This window comes from Barbus barbus (genome assembly GCF_936440315.1).
Source record: "Barbus barbus genome assembly, chromosome: 11".
NCBI lineage: Eukaryota > Metazoa > Chordata > Actinopteri > Cypriniformes > Cyprinidae > Barbus > Barbus barbus.
This window is the reverse complement of record NC_136739.1, coordinates 15,041,149-15,062,951: the sequence shown is the minus strand read 5'-3', so window position 1 is coordinate 15,062,951 and position 21,803 is coordinate 15,041,149. Positions and strand designations below refer to the sequence as shown.

The following is a 21,803-nucleotide window of genomic DNA, read 5'->3' as shown; positions in this document are numbered from 1 at the left end:
GTAACAAGAGGACAAGTGCACAAGCTAGTATGTGGTCTAAATTCTATGATCGCTCCACTCACTTACTTGCAATGTAAACTCATACCAAGGAAGTCTATAAAACGTTGCATTCTCATTCATTTTAACCTTTTAAGACCCTGCGGCCTCATCTGAGGACATTATATTTTAGTGAATTATCGTGAGACTATACATGCCACAGTCTGGATGTCCTGAACACATTCAGGGCTTTTCAGAGATACCAAATTATTGGATGTTTCACCATGACCACTCCCTCTCCTTGGTCTTCAAAAATGTCTGAAATTAATTTAGTGACACTCTTATGGAAATATGATAATATTTTGTAATCATTTAAATCTGTCTATTTTTTTTAAACTGTGTGTCATAAATCAACATCTCAGGAAAATGTTATGGGGTTTCAAATCAAAATATGACTTTCTGTTATGAAACAGGACGTTGATTTCATACATGTCCTCATATGAGGACACTGGGACTAAAAACATGTTTGTTACGCATTTTGGGAGACATAACAAATGAATAGAGAAATAAATTATATTTCAATATTATATTTCAATATTATATATTATTACGAAAATCTTGAGAATTATTAAATAAATAAAAAAAAACATTAATATGCAAATTAGATTTAGTTTATAGATACATTGTATATAATCAGAAAACACGTTTATGGCCATTTTACACACATTTTGCAGAAAGAAAAAAGGTACATCGAATCATTCTGTTATAACATAGTTGAGAATCAGAATAGACAGCTGCTTTTAAATGCCATCAAAATAGAAAGAAGCTTTTTGCCCCGATGATGTGCCATTAACTAGCAGGGGCTAGATGAACCAAACTATTCAGGCAAACTATGAACTCTTTGCTCACACACACAAATTTGTAGATTAAATGGTACAGAAGCACCATGCTTGTCAACTAAAATATATGTCTTTAGAAAATTCAGCCGTCTGGGCTCAAAGCAAAACAAAGTCTGGTAGGATCTTTTGAAGTGCTACTTTCATGTCGAAAGCAAAAATACAGCTGTGATTCTTCATTAATTATCAGACTTGGATTTTGTTGCAGCTCTTTTCAGAAACCAAAAAAAAAAAAAAAAAATGTTGACTGATTCTTCATATTAAAATTAAGCAGTGAAGAGGTATTCAGCAAATACAATTACAGTGTAGATATTAAATGAGTTGTATATAAGGTGTATATACAGCACATCTTTTCTATCAGACAACTTTTTTGTGGTGTTATATCACATCGGCTCACAGCCACAGCACAAACACCTCATCCACTTCAATAGTCCTTCATCTTCAGCCTGAAGTCTCTTTGTCTACAGCTTGTTTCTCACACGGACTACTTCGATCCACACCAGTTCTCATAATCGACTGACTTTCAACTCCACCAGACCACGACCTGTCCATCATAATAACTCCATTTCTGCAACAGCTCTTTTCTTGACTCTAGGATTAAGCAGTGCTTTTTTTCTCTTGTGAAGCCTCCACTTCCTAATTCTTCATTTTATACCAGTAAGATTTAGAGCTCTGTAAAAGGGATTATTTAAAATAATCTATTTATTTTAGATTAAATCTATAGATAGAGATCTATAGATTTATAGATCTATAGATCTATAGTTCCCTTCCAAGAACTTCGAGCTGCGTCCGAAAACGCTATGGGGAACGCCATCAGCGTTACCACGCTCTGAATCACCTGTGCAATCAGTCCAATGGAAGGGCGAGGCGTCACGGGCGGGGTGACGTCACGACCAGGAAGTATATAAGCACATGCGGCGGAGCCGGCGTCAGATTTTTGTCATTCAGCAAGCGCTCTGTGTGTTGTCAGTCCTATCTGTTTTGTGAGTCTTATTTAGTGTTGTCTGTCCTTAGAATAGCGACATGCCTAAAGCTAAGACCAAGACAGGGGGCGATTTTGGATCGCGTTTCAGATCGTGTATTAGTCCCTGCCCGCGTTTTATTACGAGTGGGGACACACACGATCTGTGCGTGGTCTGCCTGGGTGAGGAGCATGTGGGAGCCGATTGCCTGCATTGTGAGCGGCTCTCGCTGCACACACTCCGCTCCAGAAGGGCTCTCTTTGAGGAGGGAGCCTTTGTGAGCACCCCACGCGGCGCTGGTCCCGCTTTTGCCGAGGCAGAGCGGCGGCTGCACTCGTGGGGCTCACAGGCTGATCTGGCTGGTGAGAGTGAAACGGGCATGTCTCTATCTCCTCCCGTATCCGCCAGATCTGGTGTCCCGTTTCTTGGGGAAGCGGTTCCTTCCTCCCGAGACGAGGACTCAGTGCTTCGTCTCTCTTCCTCCGAGGAGGTTGACGTGACGAGCGTTGACGAGGTTTCGCCGCCTCTCTCGCCCCAGTATGAGGAGCTCTTAGAGGTGATTACTCGGGCTGTGGCCAAACTCGAGAAGATACCTGTGCCGCATTCGAGAAATCTTCTCGACGAGCGCTTTCTACGCTCGCGGCCGCCACCTCTTCGCAGGAGCCTTCCGCTTTTACCCGATCTCCACACCGAGGTGTCGAGAGCGTGGGTTAAACTCTATTCATCCAGCCCATTCATCCCCACACCCAATTACTACGGCAATGTGCGGGAATTGCCAGAAGGGAACGAGAGCTGCGTCTCGTGGCCACACTTCCGGCATCCCTGCCAGCGGAAAAAAATATATAATATAATTTCTCTAAACAATTTATGGTTTATAAATTAATTTCGATTAGTATAAGAGGACTAAACATATCAATTTTATCAGTTTACACTGAATACAATTTAAAAGAAACTGAATAAAAAAACATTATCAGCTACTGTAAATATTTTGTCTTTTAGTTTTTTTGCATTTGTTTAACAAACATACTTGAATTAGTGATTTTTTTTTTTCAAATCAGTTCATTTACATGAATTCACGAATGAAGAAATTCACTAATGTCAATCTGACTTAGGTGGTGAAGTTATTGCATTTCCCAGCTAACTATTGGGAATTTGTTTGGAAGATGTGACTTCACGACCAAAATCAAACAGTTTTAAGTCAGCCAGTGAGACATCACCCCAAGAGATAAAAGGGTGACCTTTGGAGAGCGTTTTGACCGCTTCCAGGTTCAAGAAATGATGAAAAAGAGTGATTATATTACTGAAAGACAAAAGCAGAAAGGATATCGGACAGATATGTCATCCCTAAACGAGTCTCAGTTCTTGCTGGGCTTCAAATCTAATTTGAGTCTGATGGAATTTCCAGCACAGTGTTGATTCTCTTCTCAGCTGTACTTTGTCTCTGCTCACTCTATGAGACCTGTTATTGTGATCTAACACACTGATAGTCATTGTGAGAGTGCCATAATTTACTCCTCTTCCTCTCTTCATCTCTAGAAGAACACAACAGGCCATTTAACTTTCCTCTCAAATAAATTATATCTTTGTATAATAGGCTTTTTTCCTTTCAAATTTCCACTGATTATTTCTTCCACTTCCTTTGGAAAAAGCTATTAAAATTTTTATTTAAATGATTTTGGGACAGTTTTGATTTGAAAATGTGTAAATGGTCTACCTCAAACACACAGACTATTAATTTACTCCATCAACTATTCATTTTTTAACTTTTCTCTGCAATCAGTTTTATCTTTGTATAACAGACATTTTGTTTTAAATTTCCTTCTTTTCACTGAAGACTACTTCCACCTCCTTCTCAATATGCTTTTGGAAACGATTAAATGATTTTGGGATGGTTCTAACTTGAAAATGTGTGAATTTTCTATCTCAGACCTAAAGACTATTTATCTTCTATTTATTTATTAACATTCTTCCCCAATCGATAATATCTTTGTATAATAGGCTTTTTTCTTTCTTTCTTTCCACTGACTATTTCATCCACCTTCTTTTCAAAAAGTTATAGAAATTATTGTTGAAATGATTCTGGGGCAGTTTTGACTTGAAAATGTGTACATTTACCTCAGTCAAATAGACTATTCATTTATCAAAACAGTGAAAGATTATGTTCATTTTCCATTTCGTTCCAATCAGTAACGAAACCTCCTAACTGTCCTCTTCACAAAGTGATGGCCAATCTTTTCTACACCTGTCTAGCTTTCTGAGCAAGCAGACAGACTGTCTGGCTCTGTGTGTGTAAAGTGGGCTATAGCCTGACAGTAAAAGAGTCCAGGATAAGTGTGTGTGTGTGTGTGTGTGTGTGTGTGTGTGTGTGTGTGTGTGTGTGTGTGTGTGTGTGTGTGTGTGTGTGCGTGTGTGTGCGTGTGTGTGCGTGTGTGTGCGCGTGCGTGTGCGTGCGTGCGTGTGTGTTTGTTTACACAGGCCAATGACAGAAAAGTAAATTGAGAACAGGAGGCCTTTGCTTATCAGCTAAAAAAGGAAGACAAACCTCTTCTCCCTCACCTTATCTTCCCTCGCTACCTGTGTGATCGCACAAGCCTCAGGCGAAAACACACAGAGACGCATATGCAGCGGCTCATGGCGCAGATCAGAGCTGGACTACTGTTTGCACCCTATTTGGTCATCAAATCCAAAAACACTCATTTATTGTTAACTCATCGTTTGAAAGCAAACGTGAGGCGCATGGTAATGCTAGTTTGCTAGCTGTGAGTCTAACTTCAAAGGCTATGATAAGAGTCACTGAAGTGCTTTCAGTGCTTACATCATTGCCGTGGCAATGGTGGCAGCAATCTCATTCAGGATAATAGCTTTGAATAGTATGGTGAAGAACCAGAAATTGGTTGGTTGCAATTTGGTGAATGTGATTTGAAAAGCTATACAAACAAAATTTGTGATCTTGTTTGTCTATCTATCTATCTATCTATCTATCTATCTATCTATCTATCTATCTATCTATCTATCTATCTATCTATCTATCTATCTATCTATCTATCTGTCTGTCCGTCCGTCCGTCCGTCCGTCCGTCCGTCCGTCCGTCCGTCCGTCCGTCCGTTCATCCATCCTTAAGGACTGTTTAAACTGATATGATCAAACAATCAATGTATCCATCCATCTATCTTTCCTTGATGACTATTTAAACTGATAAATAAATAAATCAATATATTAATCAATGAACAAATCCCAGAAAGAACAAATACAGCAGTAAAACTATTTTTCCAGAACATAATTTTTTAATCACTATAGCTTTATAAGGGTTAACAAATCTAGTTAACTTCACAATGCAAGCAAATTCTGGGAAATAAAAACCATAAAAATCCTTAATAGGCTTGAGAGGAACTGACAAGCTCCTGAAATATCCCGAGAACAATTAGAAGCGAAATTATGTAAAAATTGTATAAAAAGATTTGTAAATCGCAACAGATAATCCACATGTTAAAACATGCAGCATGACCTAGAACATGAAATTCTTCCACAGCATTTCCAAAGATGTTGAAAGTCTAAAACAGATTACTTGGAAATGTAGGCGAGACGTTAGCTTACTGCTGCAAGGCAGATCCGTGGAGTACTGATTATGTTTAGGATCAGGGTTCCCAGCGTGCTAGGCAAGTCCTTCAGAACAGGCATGGAGGTTTAAGATAAACTGTGTGCAGAATCGAGACAAGTGCATGCCACACGCAGTGATGATCCTTTTGGCTGTCGAGCTGCACATTTGAAAGTTGTCCCACAAAAATAAAGGACGTGTCAGAAATCTTGCTCTATATGACTTTGAAAGGTTCTGGTGAAAAAAAATCAGATCTGCTGGAGTGAGTACTGCAGGTTGGAGGCAGCTGATTTCAGTGTAGCACAGCGAGGAATTGTTGAAGGTTGTAAGGTTACAGGATCTCAGTTAATCCCTCACACCCTGTTGAATCCTTCTCCGGTTTCATCTCCCTCACTTATTCATGTGTGAGTCAAAAGGAAGCAAAACAAATCTCTGGCTTCTCTTCCATTCTAGTACTTGATTTCCATCAGAGAACGCCTGCTGCCGGCGCACAGGGGCCATGTTTATATTTATTCATATTTATTTATTGAAATGAGCTGCACTTTGCCTCTATAAAGGGGAATTCTCTCAATACCACAAGTGCGTGCATGCATTCATCTTAAACTGTTCTCAAACACTGCTGAAAAAAGGCTGCTTTCTTGTTTAAAAACTGACAGGTTTATAGAACAAATAAACATTGTCATGAAAGCCCTGGCAGAAAGTGTCATGTACTGTATAAACAGGTGGGCAATCGACATGCACTCCTCAATATAATACAAAATGATGACGTGTTATATGACATAAGAAATAGTGTGATTCTTTTTATGTGCTGAGATATATTATTAAGCAATAAAATCAAATATATATTGCATGCACTGAGTAAAGTACCAAATATCAAAATGTACTATAGTAATACCATGTTTTTTGGTCATGTACCATGGTAGTGTCACAGTATTCTATAAAGAGAGTGAGTGAAGTAGAGTGGCAGCAATTTCCCAGCTCAAAGCATTCTCTAATCAGTCCACTTCAATCAATTTCACTCTGTTTTCAATTTCCTACTCCTCAAGGTTGTGCACAGTGCATTAGTATGATATCAAAAGTAGCAGGACATTTGGAATAGACTATACATGAGAGGAAATGGGAAATATTAATAACATATTACAATAATTTATTTTAGAAAATTTAAAATATGAAACTCAAAGTTTCACAAATTTCTTAAGTCTGCTGATAGTAAGAAACTGAATGAATGAATGTATGAATGAACAAAAGTAAAAAAAAAATCATTTATCTTTAATATTTATAAAATTTCATGATTCATTCTGACTGCTAATATTAAGAAAATCTGAATAAATAAAAAAGCTTAAAATAAAAATGTATAATTTTGATTGTTTCATATTTAACAAACTTCATACTTTTGTTCTCACTGCTAATAGTAATAAAATAAAAAATAAATCACATTTGATCGTCACAATATCACATATTAAATTCCATAATTGTTTCATTTCTGACTGCTAATAGTTTATTGTATTATGGGATGATGACATGTGTTATGCTTGTCATGGAGCAATATTACACTGATCTTGGAACGAGAGAAAACACCAACACTTTGAAAAAAAAAAAAAATACACACACACAAACACTCATTGCTCCAGGCAAAAACATGCAACACCGTTCCCCACACCCCTTCCACTCTGCACCACTCACATATTCTGCATTGGAGAATCATGTAACATCATATGAATATAGTACATGATTATGGTCATTTTACCATACTAACAAAGCTTGTTAATCATATTCTCCAGATTCACAATACCTCATATCTTAAATAACCCAGTGCAGCAACATGTACTAATTCACATGATTAAACCACTTCTAAGCAGAAGTATATAAAAACTTCAATAAAAGCAAGAAATTGGAGCATTTACCATCAAGCACCTTTAAATAGCCCTTCAGAATAATCAAACACTAGGATCAAGTTCTCTCATTTGAAAAATACAGATATACTAGCACACACTCGATGTACCACTGAGGTACTTGAGGAGGTGAGGGGATTGTGGGTAAAGGATTTGTAGTGGGTCACAAGTAGGCGACAGGGGATCTACATGTCCTTCAGAAATGCATCTACGGTTACTCACTACTAATGTTAATGTCTGTCAGCGGGGATCCACCAAGAGCCTCTTGTGTAGAAGAAGACTTGATTGACATGCAGAAGCTATTTGCTTGTCAGATTATCACTCATGGGAGTGAGGTGTTGGTGTTGGTGTTCTTTTATTCATGAAAAGTGTCATAGATGTGTGCAAACCAATGGTTGTCTGTGTGTTTCAATGTGTCTAAAAGTGTAACTGTAGACAGACAGATCAAATGGATCTTCTGGGGTTTTAAATGTTAAAAAGTGACAACTTATTTATTCTTCAGCCAGGATGTGATTTGCATTTGTGACATGTGTTTAAGTTACAGACAATCAGATCGAAGTCTTTGGATCTATGGAGAGTGACGATCAGTTTGGTGATGTTTTCATTGTATTAAAACAAGAAATGAAAAAATGTGTCTTGAGGCACTTCTGTGGTTCTTTGGAAAACATAAACTGGTGCTTCAAAGAACCTAGACTTCACTTTTCCACAGCAATGATACTTAGAACCTGTACAATGATCTGAAGGACTTCTGATGTACTGAAACATAGAGAAATGTTTTATTTCTAAAGAGGCATACTGCTATCTCAAGAACCCAATAAAAGTTATTTTAAAAGGAATAGTTCACAAAATTGAAAATTTTGTCATTATTTACCCTCATTTACTCAAAAAATAAAATAATGCGTACTTTTGGCTCTTTGACAAATTGTTAAATGCATAAATGTAAAATAATTATAAAAAAATCTATCTGCTTAAACAGTAGAGCATGGTGCTAGCCCATTTGATTTATTTTATATTTATTTTATTATTTCACTATTATGAAATGAGCACTATAGAAATTCTACAATTTATCTTTGGGTTTCACAGAAGACAGTTTTGTTTCAACGTGAGAGTGCAGTAAATGATGACAGAATTCTTATTTTGGGTATATTATTCCTTTAGGACTATATGACTGTGCTAAATCTCTAATACACCATGTAAATGCAAATTTACATTTATAACTGCATTTATAATTTCATATTCCAGATGACTTAGCAGCACATCATCATCTTTATTAGATACATGTATCATTTGATTGCGTGGATGCTTTGGCTTTCTATTAATTAGCTATTTGTTAGTCATGTTAGCTGCATTTACTTTGATATTAAAATAAAATTAATTTTAGATTTACACTTATACTCACAGTTCTATGGCCTTGTTCCACATGATGACATATCCAGACAAAACGAAGGATTCGATGTTCACTATGTGTGTATTTCCACGCTCTGTCCCCACGTAAAGCCACTTACTTTGAAACGGCAGATGACAAAATGTGATCCTAAAAGAGAGATGAAAAGAAGAGGAATCATATTTGTGAAAGAGAGAGGATAGTTAATACATGATACGTCGGCATCATATTAAAGTATGTAATTAATATCTCACTATACAGAACAAGCAAGCCAATAATGACCATTGTAACTAAAATACTTCAAGGTGTTGATTCATATGCACGTACAACAATCATATTTTATACAATTACATAGCAGCCAGTCACCATTTTCTTCAGAAAGCTGCAGATGTAATTACAAAACCCCATAATAGTGTAATGTGCATTATTGTACATATATTCATTACCAGAATAGACAGTAAACCGTGCAAAAACTAAACAAGAGCCAAATTATGTATATGTAAGTTTAAAGTTCTGCTCAAACTCACATTTTTCAATATGTCCTTGCTAATCCTTTGGACTAGGGTTGAACTGTTAATTAAAATCTGAATCACAATATGGCCTTGCTTGATTATTAAACTGGAAAAAGGCTTCAACTGAATGAAATAAATATATGGTCTGCATGCAGTGTGGGCTTCAAAGTGAAGAGGCGGTTCTCTATTTTGTCTCTCGACTATTACACAAGCACACACGGGCCTCACGATAGGATGTTTTCACATTCTGCTCATTTCAATGGTCTCATTGAGTGTTTGCAATACATGGAAGCTGTGTACAAACTCCATCACTGCAGGTGGGCTGAGTTTGCTTCCCTTCAAATCTGTTGTGTAGCCTGCTTGTAATGTGCACGTGCAAAACAGTCTAGATAAGCATTCATGTAATTCCAAACATTTTCTTTTGTTGTGAGTTACTTTACCAACCTGACAGAGACGAGTCTCTCTGTTGGGTTTGTAAAGTCAAGTCTGCTTTATTGTAAATTCTTCCACATGTACGGCACATACATACAGAAAATTGAAATTGCGTTACTCTCAGACCCTTGGTGCATACAGTTAACATTTAAGACACTGGCAGTAGACGTTCAAATACAGATAAATACAGTTTAAACATATGTACATACAACTATACAGATATACAAATGAGGACATTGAAGAAAAATAAAGAAAGAGATAGAGAAAGTGGCATAAGGTACATGGCAGATAGAGTGCAAACCAGTTAAATAAAACAAAACTGTGCAGATATATGTGTATATGTAGAGTGTGTATATATATATAGTGCAAGAGGAGCTTATCAGTCTGAGGACATTGTAGAAAAATAAAAAAAGAGATAAATAAAGTGGCATACGGTACATGGCAGAATAGATAGTGCAGACCAGTTAAATAAAACAAAACTGTACAGATATATGTGTAGTGCAAGGTAAAGTAGTGCAAGGTAAAGAAACTCTTACCAACAAAACACCATGCAAACATCAAAATTGCTTATTTATTCTTTGGAAACTGTAATTATTTTCAGGATTATTAAATGTTTAGAAAGTTCAAATGAAGTGCTGTATTGTTTTATTTAGCACATATTTATATAGACCAACATTAAAAAAACACCACAGACGGAATCCTGTGTGAACAACCCCTAAATCTTACAGTTTATCTTTATCTTTATGTTATCTTTAAGTAGCTTTAGTCTAATGAAAATAAATTGACATCTAAAATACACTTTTTGTACAATCTATTCAATGCTGTCTAAAATTATCTTCATGTGGGGGTTTCCGTCAGCAAATATTGATAAACAATATGATTTGTGAAAAACAAGATTATTTTAACTCATGAAAGAAATTTCATACTTTTTTTAATCAGAGCCAAATCTTGCAGTCTAATTTCTTGCAGTCAATCTTGTTCTTCAGAGGCAGTGATTCATAGCTCTCTGTAGTTCTCGGTTTCTTTAGCAGTTGGAAGTAACACTTCTCACACTTGTTCATGGTGTTTGGCTCTGCTCTAGGGCTCATGTCAGTCAAACGTCAGCCTCTCTTGGGTACACTTGTGTGTATTTTGGGATGCAGCAATTAATTGGAACACGATTACCTCAAGACAAACTAGATCTAATGAGGCATGAATGAGATGAGAGGAGACACTGACCCTTAGATTTTTATATGTGTTTTTAAATAGGTGTCTTATTCCTAATGATGCAATCTAGACTATTCAACCCTGTACTCTCTATTCCAGAAAACCACGTATATGGAGTGGTGGCTCGTTGGTTTTAAAATAGAGTAGGCACACTGTTTGGTCTGGGGATCCTTGCCGATTAGTATTATTAACGTATATGCTTAACCATTTTAAAATTGCCTTTTGCTTGCTTTTAGTCCGAAAACGTAAAGAAAAGGACTCATACAGTAAGATAATATAATTTCACTTGCCTGGCCTATCAATTGAAGCAAACATCCATCCCTTTTTAAAAGTCTGTGTTAAAAGAGAGCTGCCTGTAGTGCCAATTAATTAAGCCGACTGCTGTAGCCTACATCCAGTGTTCTCCCTTTATTTTTAATTTGTATACACACTGTTTGAATGACAGCTTGGTAAATCTGTTGGCGATCAAATATTCAATATTGCCAAGTAACTTACTTCGTACATTATCAGTGGGAGACGTTCAAACTAATATCACGTAATTTACGTCTCTATAAGGATTGGTTGATATACCAGAAGGAAGGCTAGAATCCCTTGCGAGGTTTCTTTTGTCAACACTCCTTAGTGCTGAAAGTGAACGCTCGATGCTGATTGGCTATTTTTTTTATTTTTTTTTACCAACGGAGGCATGAGAACTCAGCTCTCCCCCGGCCTCCCCTTCTCTTTCACTTAGCGGTTGTAATTGACCTATCGGTAAGCCCCTCCCCTCAAACGCAGACTAGCCAATGACAGTCGAGTATCAGTTGCACGGGGAGCAGAACTCGGACATCTTTAGGTTTCAGCTCCATAGAGAAACATTGGAAGATCTGAAGCTTGCATTGGTTTTATGGGGTTTATGCTTCAAAAATGGAAAAACTATGTGCCTGTGGTACTTGTAACACTGATTCCAGGTATCCTGAGAGGATGGGCAATATAATTTATTTTATTACATTTCCTGAATCCAAACAAAACAGAGAAAAATGTCCCTAAGTATTCAACCCCAACAGAGTCTAGGAATGTGTCGTCACAGCGGAAATGCATTCTGGGAATTTAGGTTACCGCGGAGACTGGATAAATAGTGAATATAGATGTTGATATTATTATATTTCTATTATTCTACTTAAGATTGCGATGGAGGGGTTAAGGCTCACTTTACATCATTTGCCATAGCCCTTTGCACGGCTGGTGTGAAAAACGTGCTTTTTTCCGTCTTAAAAAGCTGAAAAAGGTATTTCCTGCAGACATTAATAGATGCCATAGCCCTTATCAATGTCTGCATAAAATGCCTCTGCTTTTGATTAACGCTGTTGATACAGTAAGTGTTAATCATTCCAACGCGATCTTAAGTTGAATCACATAAACATAAAATAATAGCCTATAAAATGTCTACATTCACTACGGAACTCGGATGAAAGTTAAACTGAAACTCGTTAACAACTCAAATAAGATATGGCTTAATAATTGATCTCTGTAGATTTAATATATACAGTGATTTGCATTAAACTGTAAGCACTCACACTACAAATAAAAGAAAATCATATATGTAAATATTATCTGTGGCAGCTCTTTGATCCCCGGCCACTTCCACAATACACATCGTTTCAAAGCAGCTTACAGTAAGTTCTGTTACCTCTATAATGGCTTAATTCTTTACACTGAGCAGATTTACTGGGCAATTGTGATATATAACAATGCTAAACGATCCACTGTTTAAGATCTAGCTATGTATTCTCCCCTTTAAAAAAAAATAGCCATGGTTTTGCTACTCTACTCTAAAGTGTTTTAGCAGTTTGCCTATATCAGTACCACTGTAGTGAAGGAGACTGAATAATGAATATTTGCAGCCTCTCAGACAAACCACAGAGCGATTTTTTTATTTAAAGAGATTTACATATTAGTTTTATTCTAAGAGTATATAAGATGGTTTTCCAAAAATATTAATAGTAAACGGTCTGCTTTTTTCTATGGTGATTTGCGTGTGTTTACACTGTACGCTCCTGAGCGTGACCTAAAACATGGCGGAATTCAACGCGGCATGATGTAGATTCCCATTCTCTATACAAAATGAAGACAAACATTTTAATTTTCTGGTTGTCATGCACTCATTAAGTTACAATTTTCATCTGCTCAAGCAAAACATTAATGTTATCTTGTGCTTTAGCAAGGCATCTCTGGCTAAAACTAGCTAACGTTAAAGTTAGTGAGTCCATGTTGATGACCTAAATAGCGGATTGTTCTCGCGTCTTGTATAGTGTAGGTCAAACACACATAAACGAAGGTCTACATTTCAGTGCCTCTCCATATTAAACTGGTCAAATATGCATTAATTTAATCGTACCCTGTGATACATGAACAGTGCTGATCATGCATGTTGTCATCCTCAATCGTGATGACCGACCGTAATATGAGACTTCTCCTGCTTGCATTGAGATCTGTAAACCCTTCGCTTCGAGTTACCCACCATTTATTTTTTAAATATTTTATAAATCCCTCCGTGGAATATTTAATTCCCATTTGGTGGCCTTCTGTGTCCAAAATTGTGCAAAAACAAAAGTACACTATTTGAGGGGACAGCCATTTTAAGTGGTGTTCGAAACCATAGTGGATGTTCTCGAGTGCACTCATTCAATCCCACAATGAACCGCAAAAACGAGTGTACAACCGATGTACATTCAATGGCTAGAAAATCCTGAGAATGCACTTTGAGAGTCGCGCGCCGAATGAATTCCCGCGTCTCGCCAGAAGATGTCGCCCGCAGCTGAATCATCCATCCATTCATTTTAGAAGCGATCGTCCACAGCGTAATACAACAAAGGCACAAAATTAATTGTAAATTGACTATTAGGGTTTATACATAATTTCCATGACAGAGTTCAAGATAAATCCTTCAATCTTACTACTGGAGCTGCCCATATCAAATGATTATTAAACAGAAAGCAAACTGTTCCGGTGCACTGCGTGTCCGAAGTCACTCGCTCATTTTCATTCACTCCTTCAAGTGAACTGTATGAGTGGACTAATGTAGGGAATAGTGAATGAGGGTATAGGGGGCGATTTCGGATACAGCCAGTGAGAAACTCCATTTGTTAACCGATAGGTCAATTACATCAGCAGATTCAGCACATTCGCGTTTCGCGATAGAAAAGCGGCGCTTTCCAACTTCAGTAACATGTTATGATATCACAGCTGTGAAATTACAAACAAAAAATACACATTTTGAGACATGAACTGAAATTAATTGTGAATTTTATTAACATTAAATCGTCCTCCTCCTCCCATTTTCACCTCAAAATTTTGCTCTTATCCCTCTGACGAGCCGCCACTGCGTATATGACATAAAATGACCCCCCCCCCCCCCCATGCTGGTGTGTTTATGTGTTTATGTTCATAGCATGCCGCTGCCTCTCCAGTGTCATCAAAAGGTTAAAACTAAAGAATATATTTGCCTGATGCTCACTACGTTAATTGTGAAATAATTACAAAATTAGGCAGACTATTAGCATTCTGATTTATCTCTGCTACTGTCACAACAGAAACTCTCCATGGAATGTGTCTAATAACACGCCACATATTTCTACACATGTAAACAGCTCTTAGCATTAAAAATGAGGTGAGCACTTCTTATTCTTAATGCTGAACATGATATTTTCTGTTCCCTATCGATACTCCACTTGTACTGCGTCTTGCTAAAGATGGGAAAAAGCCTTTTTTCTCCTTTACTGAGGCCTTATTCAATTACGCAGTGAAACTGCACGATCATTGGTTCGTGCAGTGTGTTAAAAACGAACCAATGTGTCGGCAGTGGAGCTGCACGAGCCTATGGCGACGGAGCCCGCCAGATCCCGCCAGAATGGGCGGGGTTATCTGGCTATATAATCGGCCGTCTCGCCATAGGATCCTCAGATTTCTTCTCCTTCAGCGACGACATCTCGCCTTCGCTGATCCCAAGAAGCCGCCTCGCCGTTGACACGCCTCGCAGCTGAGCTAGAGACCTCCTGCCAGCTGAGACGCCGCTTTCACCGCGCTCCAGCCCCGCAGAAGCCCCGGTCTGTTCGCTGCCGCCATCCGGTGAGTGCTATAAAAATGCATATTTCTCGGCGTTGTTGCAAATGCCGCAACAGCGAGTATGGCTCGTGCAGGGAATCCTGCACGATGCAGAAGAGCAATGAGCGCGCGCCGCCTGTCTGGGTCTCGCCCACGCACTGACTGCGCGCTTACCGAGACGGAATGCTCGTTCGAGTATGAGTCTCGCTCTCCCGATCGCTGTCCGCCTCTGTGGAGGCAGCTCCGCTCTCCCGTTTCTCCTCTCTCAGCAAAGCGCGGAGAATGAAACATCAGAGCCACGGAGCTTCCTGCAGCGCTCTGATCCGCCGGTATTCACACGTGAGAATCAGAGCTCCTCCTTCATTGAGCGGCTCTATTCTCTTTGGCGGACCGGAGTGGAAAGCTATGTGTGTGCGTCACTGAGACAGCGCTCACACAGGCAGCCTGCTTTCACAGAAAGCCGGGCTTTGCCCTGATTTGCTCGTGGTCCTCTATGTAGCAGGCCCCGCCTCCCCCGCTTCTCTTCTCCCAGTCACCTCGGAGACAGGAACAGAAGCTTGCGAGGCTGAGCAATCAGGTTTGAGTGATTTTTTGCGCCGGCATAGCCCCGTGTGTTTCACTCTGCATACAGCGCTTGATCTGCCAGCGCATGTGGATTAGCGCCTCTCATTACATTGAGTGGCTCAATCCTTCTGCGCGCATTGTAAAATGCTGCGCTGGGCGGCCCCGCCTCTCGCGTTTCTCTTCTCCCAGTCACCTCGGAGAAAAAGACGGTAAAATCGCGGGGCTGGGCGTTCAGGCTTGAGTGATTTTTCGCGCCGGCATAGCCCCGTGTGTTTCACTCTGCATACAGCGCTTTGATCTGCCAGCGCGTGTGGATTAGCGCCTCTCATTACATTGAGTGGCTCAATCCTTCTGTGCACATTGTAACATGCTGCACTGGGCGGCCCCGCCTCTCGCGTTTCTCTTCTCCCAGTCACCTCGGAGAAGGAGACTGATATAAAGAAAAAAAAAGGCTTGAGTGATTTTTCGCGCCGGCATAGCCCCGCGTTTTTCACTCTGCATACAGTCTTTGATCTGCCAGTGTGTTTACACTAAGTATTAGTGCCTCTTGCAGCTCTTTGATCTGCCAGTGCTACTTTCATTATGAAAGCGTCAGTCTGTCCCTGCCGTCTCACGGTGCCTTTCTTCAATGAAGGTGGCCATGCCTCCCCTGCTCTAGTGTTTCTACTCTCCCAGTTATCTCGGGGAAGAAACTGCAAGCTCCAGGGTTCGAGCGATCAAGCTTGAGTGAATTTACGCCAGCGCAGCCCCGCGTTTCACTCTTTGATCTCGGCTCGCCTTCTTTAGTGAAGATGGCCCCTCCCCTAATCAACTAAGATGGCAATGAGTTTGTGGTAATACTGTTGTGAACACTGGGCCCTTTCAAAAAGCACCCACACAACTGATCACTGATATAGCAAGGAAATAAAACGCAAACATTTTCAAAAGAGAGCACATTTCTCTCCCTCTTATCACGAGCTTCAGGTCCCCGCTAGGCGGCCTGCCCCTCGAAACAAATTCAACCCCTGACCACACGGGCCGAGGCCTGGCAGGCCATCCCCGGAGTGTCAGAGTGGGATACAAGGATAATAGAACGAGGCTATGGATTTCCTCTTCCTCCTCTCACGAGCGCCCTGCCTCTGTGCAGTCGATCGCTCGAGTTTATCCAGCCCCTTGCCACGCGGGCCAAGGCCTGGAGGGCCATCCCCGGAGTGTCAGAATGGGTTATACGGATAATAGAACGAGGTTACTCACTCCAATTCGCTCGTAGACCCCCGCGCTTCAGCGGCGTGGTCTCCACTTCTGTAGACGGCGAGAGCGCTCACGTTCTACGTTCAGAAGTGATGACGCTGCTGGAAAAAGGAGCCATAGAAATGGTTCCTCCAGCTCAGAGCGAATCAGGCTTTTACAGCCGTTACTTCCTCGTTCCCAAGAAGGATGGCGGCCTCCGGCCCATCCTCGATCTCAGACGCCTGAATCGCGCCCTCATGAGGAGGTCGTTCAGGATGATCACACTGAAGCAGATCCTCGCGCAAATTCGCTCAGAGGACTGGTTCTGTTCCCTGGACCTGAAAGACGCATACTTTCACGTCCAGATAGCCCCCATCACAGACGATTCTTGAGATTCGCCTTCGAGGGAGTGGATTATCAGTACACGGTCCTTCCTTTTGGACTGTCCCTGGCCCCACGCACATTTACGAAGTGCATGGACGCGGCTCTTTCCCCTCTCAGGCAGATGGGAATCCGCATTCTCAATTACCTCGACGACTGGCACATTCTGGCCCAGTCAGAGGTACTACTACTCTCACACAGAGCCCTCCTCCTCAGCCACCTAGAATGCCTGGGGCTCAGGGTCAATTTTGCCAAGAGTGCGCTGTTTCCCAGCAGACGGGTGTTGTTTCTGGGAACAGTTTTGGACTCGGCTCAGATGAGAGCTGTGCTGTGCTGTGCTGGCCATTCAAAAGCTCGCAGCCTCCTTCCAGAGCGGCATCGCTCGCCCCGTCAAAGCGTTTCAGAGGATGCTGGGCCTCATGGCAGCAGCATCACCGGTGCTACAGTTGGGCCTGCTTCGCATGCGGCCCCTTCAGCGCTGGTTGAAACCACGGATTCCGCCCCACGCATGGCGACACGGTCGCCTACACATCAGGGTGAGCCAGGCCTGTGTAACGGCCCTGGCCCCCTGGAAGAACCCACGATGGTTCAGAAAGGGTGTGACCATAGGGATGGTCTGCAGCAGGAAAGTTGTCACGACAGACGCCTCCAACATGGGTTGGGGGGCGCTGTGCGAAGGCAAACCGACCTTTGGCCTTTGGTCGAAGGCGAATCGGAACCTCCACATCAACTGCTTAGAAATGCTAGCAGTGTGTCGAGCCTGCCAGTTTTTCCTGCCAGAGCTAAAGGAACGACATGTGCTGATCCGCTCAGACAACATGTCAGTGGTGTCCTATGTAAATCACCAGGGAGGTCTCTCCTCGAAGCGCCTCTTCCTTCTGGAGAGCAGCACATTTGCCGGGCAGATTGAACCAAGGAGCGGATATGTTATCACGGAGCAACGTCCCCTCAGAAGAGTGGATGCTCCATCCGCAGACGGTTCGAATGATCTGGAGAATCTTTGGCAAGGCCGAAGTAGACCTTTTCGCCTCCAAAGACAACTCTCACTGCCCAGCCTATTATTCGAAGGTCAAGGACGTGTTGGCCCACGACTGGCCCAACCTCCTCCTTTATGCATTCCCTCCAATCGCTCTGATTCCTCAGGTCATCAGGCGAATCAGGGATCAACTACACAAGGTCTTGTTGGTGGCCCCCCTGTGGGAGAACCAGCCTTGGATGTCAGCGCTGACCCAGCTGCTAACCGCAGCCCCCTGGCCCGTGCCCCTGAGACGAGACCTCCTCTCTCAGGCGAACGGTTTATTGTGGCACCCTCGTCCCGAACTGTGGGCGCTTCACCTCTGGCCGCTCAACGGGAGCCTACCAGCCTCCCAGAGCGAGTGCTAAATACCATTTCTGAGGCTAGAGCCCCATCTACGAGACGCCTCTATGCCCTTAAATGGGCGGTTTTCTCCGAATGGTGTCTAAACCGCGGTGAGGACCCCCCTGCTTCTGAGTTGGTGGTGATTCTGTCCTTCCTGCAGGAACTGCTGGATAAAGGACGCTCTCCCTCCACACTCAGGGTGTTCGTATCGGCTATAGCGGCTTTTCACGCCCCTATTGCGGGCCAATCAGTGGGCAGGGACAATGCTGTCGTCCGCTTTCTGAGGGGTGCCAAGAGGCTGAATCCGCCTCGGCCCCTTACTGTCCCTACGTGGGACTTACCCACTGTGCTGAGGGCCCTGAGGGGCCCTCCTTTTGAGCCGCTCCAGTCCACGAACCTTCGGTCACTGTCGCTGAAGACTGCTCTGCTACTAGCACTAGCGTCAGTCAAGCGAGTAGGAGACCTGCAGGTGCTCTCTGTGAGCCCTGCCTGCCTGGAATTTGGGCCAAACGACTCCAAGGTCGTCCTAAAATCAAGCCATGGATACGTACCTAAGGTACTTTCCACTCCGTTCAGAGCTCAGGTCTTAACCAGGAGTTAATTTTGTTATGCCCTGTTAGAGCCCTACGGATCTACTTTGAGTGTTCCGCCTCCTTCAGGCGCACGGAACAGCTCTTTGTTAGCCTCGGTAACCGCGCCAAAGGGCTTCCGGTCACGAAGCAGAGACTCTCTAAGTGGATAGTGGATGCCGTTACGCTGGCTTACTCTTCCTTGGGCCTTCAATGCCTCATTGGAGTACGAGCCCATTCGACTAGAAGCATTGCCTCGTCATGGGCCTGGTCTAGCGGTGTGTCCATTACAGACATTTGTGCGGCGGCCGGCTGGGCCTCGCCGTCCACATTTGCAAAGTTTTATATGCTGGATGTACCGGCCTTGCAGGCCAGGGTCCTATCTGCTTAGATGAGTATGACTGACGTTGTGGGAACAACCCTAACGGAGAACTCTTGACTGCACTGAAAGTGCAGAGTATGTGAGGAATACATGGAATGACCCGGGCCGAGCGTGACCTCTATGAGCTCAGCTTGCTTTAGCCCGAGTATACTACTTCCCTCTGAGCATGGAATGCTTATGGAGCTATTTTACACAGTCGTTCCTCTACCATAGCACGGCGTGATTGAATTGTGTTCCCATAGCGTCTTTAGCAAGAGTGGAGTATCGATAGGGAACGTACTCGGTTACTATCGTAACCTCGGTTGCCTGAGATACGGAACGAGTACTGTGTACTTTGCCGTGCCAGGTAGCTGCACGACTCAGTCGTCGCTTCAGTCGAAGTAAACCTGAGGATCCTATGGCGAGACGGCCGATTATATAGCCAGATAACCCCGCCCATTCTGGCGGGATCTGGCGGGCTCCGTTGCCATAGGCTCGTGCAGCTCCGCTGCCGACACATTGGTTCATTTCTAACACACTGCACGAACCAATGATCGTGCAGTTTCACTGCGTGATTGAATAAAGCTTCAGTAAAGGAGAAAAAAGGCTTTTTCCGATAGCGTCTTTAGCAAGACGCAGTGCTCGTTCCGTATCTCAGGGAACCGAGGTTACGATAGTAACCGAGTACGTTTTCATTCATTAAATAGTATATGTGGCTAACTGTGGTTCTCTAAAATTTCAACTTCTGGCTCATCCAGTGCTGGGAGTTTGGGGCAAGATTACCTGTTTGTCCAAAAAAAAAAAAAAGGATTGATAATATGTATCTGGTGAGTAATTATGAAAATGATCAATACAACTATTACATATCCAGGGTCTGTTTAAGACTTCATGCTGAAATCCATCCAATGTCATCATCCATCATCCTTACAAGCAGGTTAACTAGAAAATAAAGACCAGCACACGGTAATTCACTGCTGTCCACACTCATTACATCTCTCTCTGTTTTCCTCCCCTCACGCCCCTGGGGTCCTCAGACAGTCGAGGTGATTGGAAATGAAGGTTGCAAGACCCTGGACAGACAGCTAAACTTGTCAGGGTTAGAATGCTAATTAACCACCTGGCCATGCTAATGTGTGGTTTTCTGTTTCTGACTGCAACAAACGGAAAACCCAGATTATAAAATGACTATCTTGGTGATAACGGCATTCAACGAGCGACTATTTTAAAATGCTCTTTTGTTGGTTTGTGGATAACTAATTTAACCTGTTATAGGCAGCCAAGGTCAAAACCACACAGTCCAAAAGAGATGTGGATGTGTCTGATTGGACAAAAATCAGTGTAGTGCAGGATCAATATTTATTTCTGTTTTTGAGATCTGTTTGCTAAATTTTGGGGTCAGTAAGAATTTTCTTTTTTTTTTTAAGTTTAAAAGAAATATATAAGGATGCATTCAAGTGTGATAGTGTTATTTTTTTTAAATGATCTTCTTTTTAACTTTCTAAAAAAATGTTTGGTTTCCACAAAAATAATCAGCCCAACACTGACACTGATACTGATACTTCAAATAATAAAAATGTTTTCTTGAACAGCAACTCAGCATTTTAGAATGATTCCTAAAAAATCATGTGACACTGAAGACTGGAGTAATGGTTGCTGAAAAATCTGTTTTGCATTAAAGGAATAAATTACATTTTACAATATATAAAAAAACAGTTATTTTACATTGTAATAATATTTCAAAATAATATCAAATAAATACAGCCTTGTTAAATTAGCTAGCATACTTCTTTCAAAAACATAAAAAAATAAAATCTTAAAGACCCCCAAATTTTGAATAGCACTATACATATGCTAAAAGTACATTTTGTCAACATTTAACATATTTCAAAAAGCACCCCTAAATGACACCGAGCTTGCACATAGTTTTGTTCTATTTATTTTGGGCTAAGCATGCCTTGGATACAAATGTCAGATGAATTGATCAGCTAAAACAGAACGTCATAGGACTACACAATTCTGTTGTGCGATGAAAGAGCCTTGTATTTTTGCGACAGACAAGCATGCTGAGTGTCTTGAATCAGTCTTATAGCCCCCCTGAGTCTCTCTCCTGACCCTGCTGAGCTGAAAATCTCTGTCATCTGACACAGCCGCGCACGAAAGTGTGCACCCAACTGTGTTCACACACACACTCAGACAGGCACCTACTGATCTGAGAAAACATTTCTCATTATATGTGAATTTGCATAATTTTAATAAAGCCAAATATAAAACACTTCAGGGTCAAAGCACACACATAAGATAGAATAAATCCCTGTCAATGTATGTGTGAAACTGTCATGGTGGGACAAACCATGACTTTATTTATTTGTTCCAGACGGTCTGATGAGGTGATGAACACAATCATCAGTTATTACGGAGAGGAAC

At 41.5% G+C, this 21,803-nt stretch overlaps 1 protein-coding gene across 1 annotated transcript in view; it reads right to left on the bottom strand.

Moving 5' to 3' along the window:
- LOC306877294 (syntaxin-binding protein 5-like) overlaps positions 1 to 21,803 on the bottom strand; it is a 195,452-nt gene that overhangs the window by 73,805 nt on the left and 99,844 nt on the right. The window contains exon 5 of the mRNA XM_079428977.1: positions 8,721 to 8,855. Within this exon, the coding sequence (XP_079285103.1) occupies positions 8,721 to 8,855 (135 nt within the window). The remainder of the gene's footprint in view (positions 1 to 8,720; positions 8,856 to 21,803) is intronic.